The 8193-nt window shown below is 44.0% G+C and overlaps 1 protein-coding gene across 1 annotated transcript; it reads right to left on the reverse strand.

Moving 5' to 3' along the window:
* Positions 1-727: 727 nt before the first annotated feature.
* On the reverse strand, positions 728-7498 carry TMEM254 (transmembrane protein 254). Its single transcript, XM_062001802.1, has 4 exons — positions 7282-7498; positions 5579-5682; positions 4344-4403; positions 728-2308 (listed from the first exon to the last, which is right to left on the reverse strand). The coding sequence occupies exons 1-4, from the start codon at positions 7387-7389 to the stop codon at positions 2188-2190; spliced, it is 393 nt and encodes a 130-aa protein (XP_061857786.1). The 5' UTR covers positions 7390-7498; the 3' UTR covers positions 728-2187.
* Positions 7499-8193: the final 695 nt, after the last annotated feature.

An 8193-nucleotide genomic window follows, 5' to 3' on the forward strand; every position in this document is an offset into this window, starting at 1 on the left:
AGATCATCTAGTCCAAACCCCCTGCCAAAGCAGATCCCACCTAGATCATGTCAGTGAATACAATGTAGTTGCATTTCTGAAAATGCTAATTCTGATAAGCAATTCCCAACAATCTCCAAACAGAGCTGCTGAGATGTGTCAAGCTAAAAGAAACACTCAAACCAAAATAACCACGCCTCGTGCTTGGTGTGCAGACTGGTCCTGGGAGGGGAAGCTAGCAGAGTAATCCTGACCTTATTCACCCCTTCACTGATGGAAAGTGAAGAGTGGGAACCAGGAACAGACAAAAATGTAAATATTAAGAATAGAAAAGCTTTTTTCCATCTTTCCTGAGCCTTTAACCAGCCTTGGCATTAGTGTTAAACCTTTTCTCATGAACAGGAATACAATCAGAATGTTGGACCAAAGTTATTCCATTTATCCCTTCATATTCCAAGCTAATCCTCATGAAGCATTCACTTAGAACTCATCTTGGAACACCCAGCATTATACCCACTAGTGTTTTAGTGCCATGGAGAATATGATTGGGGTTTTTTTGGCAGAGACAAGTCCCCCTGATCTCTTGCCCTGTTAGAGACACCAGACTGCCTGTGGGACTTCTGGAAAGCACACAGCCAGCTGATCCTGTATGTTCCACGTGTGAATACTGACAATGATGTAGGGATGATGCCTATATGCTTTATATAGACATCTATTTCCAGGATAAATTAATAACCAAACTCTTAACTTTCTTTTTTCAAATATTTATTCCAGGGTCACAGACTGAGATCAAAGGTTACACAGGAAAACACAGCACAGGCTCTTGACATTTCTGCTGGCTTTCTAGCCACTAAACATGAGTTTCTACTTCCCCACAAAATGGTATCAGGTCACCATTTGAAAAAAACACCAAAACAAAACCCCAAACCACCATTTGAAACCCTTCAGTTCTCCATGTTGATAACACCCACTGAAAAGCAAAAGCTTTGTGACTGTGCTTGAATAAGATTTCTCCCATCAGAAGTGTTGCAGTCTATAGGTACTGCACACAGAGCTAGATTGTACTGCCTCGTTGAGATCTTCCTTAGAGGAAGAACAACCTTTCCTTATCCATTCTTCCAGGATAGTAGCACCACAGGTGACATGGTAAAACTTCTCCCCACACCCATAGGTAGTATTTTAAATAGCTTAAAACTTACTTATAAAAGAGCTAAAACAAGACAGGCTAAATTCTTGTTCAGATACTCCAAAGTGAAAGATAATATGATCAAAGGCTCACTACTTATATAGAAGTACTCTGAGGGGTGCTTAAGACAGACTCTCAACCATAGATTTCAGGACACCAGCATCTGGGAGACAGAGGTGATATGTTTAATCACTACATCTAATTTCATCCACAAATAGAATTTTTTCAGGAAGGTTCTGGAATGTTAATGGTTTTTTTTTGTCTTGCATAATAAGTTACTTTTTGAAGAAGCTGCCCTGAAAGGATTCCTGCTTTATGCTATACCAACTCAAAGATGAAAGCCTTCTTTCAAAAGGTGAGGTCATGCTGCACGAAATTTAAGGCACATGTATTAAACAAAGCTAAAGTGCTTCATCTATCCCAGCTTATCACTGCACCCCAACCTGAGCTGAGACTTGGTCTTTTTAATGTGCCTGTAGCAAAACAATGGCCTGTCCTTTGCAGAAGAAAAAATCAGTTGACAAAACAGAGTACGAAGACCAGGCCCTAACAACAACAAAAGCCAGTGAGACTTCCTCTAGAGAAAATATAGGTAAATTTAAATCCTATCACAAACCAGGTGCAAGTTGCCATGTGGCTGGAAATAACTCACTCTCTTGTAGAAAAAATATCCTCTATGTGAAAGGTGATTTCTCAGTCACTGCTACCAGCTGTCAGGGGCTTGTCAGTGACAACCAGAGCATATAGTCTATGTTAAAAATTGCAGAGGAGCAACTTTTGGCTTCTTGCATCATAAATGAGGTTAAACTTTAGCAGTGCCAAGACTCGAGGGATGAACCTATCCACAGGGTCCCATGATTACAATTGGCTTGTTTAGTAAGAGAGTTACTTGGGTAGAAGGGCACTGCATCATGTAGCAGGAATGACATTTAGCTAATTACAGCACCTAGAGACATATGAGTAAGGGCATTTTCTGAAAAATGAGGATGAAGAATGTGAGAAGTGACTTCTTTCACTGTCTTCTAGTACTGCTTCTTGGCTGAAGGTTTGTAAGACACCAGAAGACCAAAGGAAGCATACCCAAACAACAGGGTCTGAACGAACCACTGGAACTGAACTCGCGGGTCAGTGATTCCTTTAGATCTGTAACATTAACAGAAGCAGAAAATGTGTCAAAAAGGCCTTACTCTAAGTATCACAGTCCAGTCTGCAAGACCATAAGGTTAGATATCTCTACTCAGCCTTGATCCATCAGGCTTGATTAGAACATTTGAACTTAGCATCACTAACTTCAATCTACTGAGACTTATTTCCTGTACTAAATGTACCATTCTTGTGATTTTAGTGGATTTTAAGCTATCTGCAGAACAAAGGTTCCTTCAGAGATTTCATGTATACAGTTTCCTCAATCATACATACATTGCAGTCTCAATATATGCTATTTCAAGTGGCTTATCCTAGGAGTTTATGTACCAAGAACCAAGAAACTAGAATATCTCAATACTAATCTTAACACAGAAGCCTTCTTGTTGACTTTAGGCAGACTGTAAGCTAGCAGGGCAAAGAGGGCTGACAATTACAGTGTGATGCACGATGGAAAAAGCAATGTTGCTTGAATTTGTGGCTTGAGAAATACAGGTACAGTGGGCTGAAGGCACCTGACTTGCTTTGTGAAACAGAGACCTCCTTATGTCAGTTGTAACTTGGATGTGTGGATTTTTCTGTATATTGCAGGAAACATCACTTTTCCCTCCACTTCATTGCTGTTGAGAAATACTAACGAATTTTCAGAGAAAAGAACCAGTACAAACAGGATAGCAAAACCCATGGAGTTCACACTTCCAGCAAACAATGATATCAGGCACCACTGTGCTGCGACTCGTTAGTTTACAAAGGAGCTCCCTCTGCTGACCTCGGCTAGAACAGTTCTGCTGTTCATTGTTCCATGGCCTCTGCATTGTGCCAATTAATACAACATTTCTTAAGTTTCATACTTAAATTATCCTACCAGCTGTAAAAATCATTTTTTACTAATCCCAGCTGCAGTGCTACCAAATGAGTACAGCCACTGGAAAGTTAGGGCTTCAGAAATGGACCTGCTTAGACAAAGCAAGCTGACTTGCATAGACTTTGTTACTTAAGCTGATTACAGTACATCCATTTGGTACATTCACTGGTAATGAAGTTTTTTGTACTCCAAAATCACTTCAAGCATACACACCCAGCTCTCTGCAGAATCAGACTTGCAGTTTTCACTTTAAAGCTACATAATTTAAAACTAGAGGCTGGTAAAGAAAGGTATTTACTAAGTCTCATTCTGAGGGGACAAAATGTTCATCCATATCCTATTACCTTGAGAACCACTTTATAAACAGTTTTCCATGGAACAAACCCCTTGTGCCTCAAAGAGATGCTACCTGAGAAGCCTGTGACAGGCAGCTGTGACCTGAACTAAATCAAGTGGCACTTTCACAATGGTGGCACACAGACTGGCCATCTGTTCTGTAGAGCATGAGAGGCACTATCTACATGCTTCTGAATTATTACAGCAAAGAAAATTCAAATGGACAGAAGGATGATGTGTTTGGACAGCATTGCCTTTCCACATAATTTGTTATCCTAACACCAGACTGAGTTGGCTTTACTTTTACAGTCTGGTTAGTCAAAGTGTTTCATCCCACCACCCTGCAGATACAAGCAGATCTTCAATAGTCCCAAGTGGAAGCATCCAATTATATTCTCACAGTATAGATTCAATTGTTTAAGCAAGTAATTGTCAGTCTTAAAACCCTGATGAGGTAAGATCTGACGCAGCTGTAACACCTGAGGTTATCAGACTGTTTCTACACTGTCTGTTGTTCTCTCTGCTTCCTGAAGAGCAATTCAAGGCAGTGAGCAGGGAGTTCAGACACACGAGCTCTGGCAAACCTTGCTGCCACCAGTTCTGCAAGTTGCCATCCCTTGCTTTTGCCACCCTGTACCACAGGAACCACTAGCAGAATTTGCAGCAGCCTCCTGTGGAGAACAGTAACCTATCACCACAGCAAGAATCTTATGGGTATTCTCTGAAGTACTATTACTGCTGAGAGCCACCAAAATCAGCCTGTTGCTTATACTACTTGTAGCAGAAATCCTTGTTAGATAATCTGTGTTGGGGTGAGGGGAGGGAACAACTTACTGGCATAACTTAACACTGTATAAGGCTTCAACTACGTGAATCAACCAGGACACCCAGAACCTAATAAAAAGAAAACATGTTTTACTTTGTTGAACGTTAAGGAGAAGACTGTTGTAGCCAAGATGACTAACTTGACTGTTAGCCAAGGTACATTATGCAGAGAATGGAAAATTTCAAGTTATAGAAGTGACATTTCACTTAAACCTGGAAAGCAAGGTGTGTTTACTATCTTAGAAAAAGTACAGTCAGAGGAACTGTAACTGCAAGTTCAAGGACCCATTGCATGTTTCTAAAGCTTTCAGCACTTTTGTCTTAATCTAAGTCAAAGCAGTACCAGTTAATCTGAGTTAAACGTGCAAAATCTATCCTTTTACTCAGACAAGTATTTTTAGTGGTCCTAATGAGTCACTGAAGCTTTCATAGACTTAGTTCTACAAAAACAACTGTGCACATAGATTCAGAATACATAATATGACTTGCCCAGTCAAACTGGGTCTACAGATTTTCATACAGAAGCCTTTAAAAAACAGATATTTACAGAGGATATTCAGTTAGGCTCAATTTCACACCTTGCTAAAGCAAAAGATGCTCTGAACAAAGATGAAGGCTTATCTTCTACATGATGCATGGTAAAAATCAACAAGGCAGTCTTGCTGTCTTCCTGCCTTTCCAGGAAGGCAGCAAGTGAGAGACCTCGTTACAAGGAAATGTTTTCCAGCTCTTTTTGTCAATGAAAATAACAAACCCTAAGTTTTGTAACCCAGCAAAACAGCACTGAGCAGTTTCTTCAGCAGGTTACTTTTACATTGACATTATCAGGATAGTTTAGTAGCAGGGTAAGAAATGTCCTTCAATTGAAGCTGGAAAAAGACTCCTAAGGAAAGAGTTAGACTATTTGAGTAAGGATTTGACAAAAGAGCCACTTCTAGGAGGTGTTACAAATACAAGTGTACATGTGGACTAATAATTGGCTCCAAACATAGCAGCTTGATTTTTTTCCTCCTTTCTTACTCTAACAACAGAGATTGAATTTTCCAGCTTCCAGTCTGCTCTTAGCCTGTCTAGTCTTCCACATGCTTAGTTCCTTTAGCTGTAATGAGCTTGAAAGGAGAGCTCTTTAAACATAATTAACAACTGGGTTACAGGAAAGCCTGTTAACACAGACTAAGCAGAAGAGTCAGAGAGAGAGGCAACAGGAAAGATGTAAAATAATTACACAGTCAAATATAACTTACCCATAGCATACCCATGTGTGGTGGTTTTCCACTAAATAATTAAGGAAGGTACCAAATATTCCCAAGTAATTATAAGGTATAGTTGAAGGCCAAAGGGTTAACCACTTAAAACAAAACATAAAAAAATGAGTTAGCTTACTTCAAGGAAGGATTGCTATCAATCTAGCCTTCAAGTTAGCTTTCCTTTTGCTCTCCCCAAGCCCTCCCCCCACATCTGTCAAACATGGTTTAGGGCTCCTCTGTTCATAGTATTTGAACTCTTTCATTAACCTTGTCCATGACCCACATTCTTCACCATCAGCCTTCTAAAGCATACTTACTCAAGAAGATTCCAACCTATGAAATTTCTGTTCCTTGATGTACAAGGTACCAAAGATTAAGGTTGCTATGTACCAAGAGTGCATCTGCACACTTAAGTTGTAAGCTCATCAGCAGCAAAAAATACATTGTCTCTGCCTGAGGAAGTTAATCTGATGCAACTGAGCTGAAGAATTCAAGCAATGACTAGACTGAGAAGGAGGAATAACTACTTATATCTATAATTAGGGGATCAGTATTTTTTTCTGTCTCCTAAGAAAACAGAATGGCAGGTTTTATTCAAATTTGAACAGGGCATACAAGATAATTGAGCACAAAGCTCAAGACCCAAGATGCACTCAAGTCTTCTGGTATCTTTCCTGTCACTGAGTTGTCCACAGTACAGCTGTCTGGCTTTGCTTTAAGGAGCTGTGGAGAAGTAGGGAGTCAGTGAGCTGTGCACTTCAAGGTCTGTTGGGGACATAAGGTTAATGCTAAGCTGGACAAAGCTCACACTGGCTTATCTCTCCTCTACTATCAATGCTGAAGTTTTAGGTAAACATAAATTTGGCAATGCCAAGGATGCAGCAAGATGATGGATTTACTCAGGGAATCTGCTTAAAGCTCATTCTGTTTCTTGAAACAGTCCAAAAGCTGGTTTAGGAGCTCTTTGGCCTGCCTTGCCTGTCATTTTTTTCAGTAGTGTTTTTTATTTGTAGCAAATCCATGCAAAGAGAAGAAAATCTTCAAAATGTAAAAGTCAATGGATGCCCTTCACAAATTCATCTCGTTTATTAAAACTGTCATTAATGTCCTCACTCCCGTAATCTGACCTGTTTTAGCACAAGTTCCTTTTTAGAAACTCAGGTGTAGTCTGTTTTCCAACACCATCATCAGTTAATACAGCCTCCAACTAAAGCCATCGCTTATAAATGCGCCTCGTAGTGATATACCCACAGCTGTCCTCCCGCGAGTCTCAGGGGTGCACAACACGGCTGTGAACGCTGCAGACGCTTTTGCAGACTCCCTGCAACGCCAACCCGCGCGGGCCGGACAGCTGCGGTGTCACAGCCCTTCTTCGCCTCGCTATCCAATTAAACTTTGTTTTACTTGTGTTTTTCTCTGACTTTCCTCACGGATTTGCTCAGCTGCCTCGCAAGCTGACCTGGCCCGTCTGAGTTGCCTTCACCTCTCGGTTCACTTTCGGAGGTTGCCTTCCCACGTACACCGGCACCGTTGAAGAAAGCCTGTTCACGAACCCTACAGCTTCTGAGCACCCTGCGAGCCGCTGCGCCGGCAGCGAGCCCGCGGGGGCCCGCGAGTGCTGTACCCTCGGCTCCGAGGAGCTGTCGCCGGCCCGCCCGGCCCCGGCCCCGGCCCGCCACCCCCCGCGTCCCGCTCCTTACGCCAAGGCCGATCATGCCGAAGATTATGCCGACCATCCAAAGGAGCCGGGAGCGCTGGAAGTGGCAGCTGCCATCACCAAGCCTCTCCGCGCCCGTCGTCGTCGTCATTCTGTCCCGTCGTGTCCTGTCGTGCCGTCCCCGCTGCGCTGCCGTGGGCCGCCGCTCTGCTCCCTGCGCGCCGCTGCCGCCGCTGCTAAGGCCGCGTCGCGGGGGGCGGGGCCGCGCCGCGGGTGACAGCCCGGCCGTGCCACTGTGTGTGGCGGCGGGGGGGAGTGGCCTCGTCCATACCTGGGCGGGATGCGGGGGCGCGCGGCGGCGGCGGCCGGAAGCGCGGGGCGGGGCGGGCTGCTGAGGCGCCCCGGGCAAGGCGGCCATTAGCGGGGCGCGGCGGATCCCTTCCCTTCCAGCTCCCCTGTGTTACGCGATAACTACACCGGCCGGATTTAGGGATGGAGAAAAGGCAGAAAGTGTAAGAACTCGGAGTGACAGCAGAGCTGGGGGTCGAGACGCACCGTGTGCTCTGGGGCGGCCCCCCACCGCCAGTATTGAAGATAGCTCCCACAGGAAAGCAGCTGCAAATGTGACACCGTGCTGGCTGATAGACTGCGTGGGGACCTACTTACTACTGTAGCTGGGGTCTGCCTTCCAGCTTTCTTGTAGCTCCCATACGCAGTGGTATAAGTTAACGGAGGACATGTATTTTTTTCAATGGGAGATGAGGAGAAAAAGAGTGTGGTATTGAAGATAGCTCCCACACCGAAGCAGCTGGAAATGTGACACCGTGCTGGCTGATAGACTGCATGGGGACCTACTTACTAGTCCGGGCAACCCCGTTTCCCAGCTCAGGGATGCCCGTGCCGTAGCCAGAACAAGAGTGTCCTCTAGTGGCACCAGTGGTGAACGGCCGCACAG

This window comes from Colius striatus, chromosome 8, assembly GCF_028858725.1.
Source record: "Colius striatus isolate bColStr4 chromosome 8, bColStr4.1.hap1, whole genome shotgun sequence".
In the NCBI taxonomy this organism is placed as follows: Eukaryota; Metazoa; Chordata; class Aves; order Coliiformes; family Coliidae; genus Colius; species Colius striatus.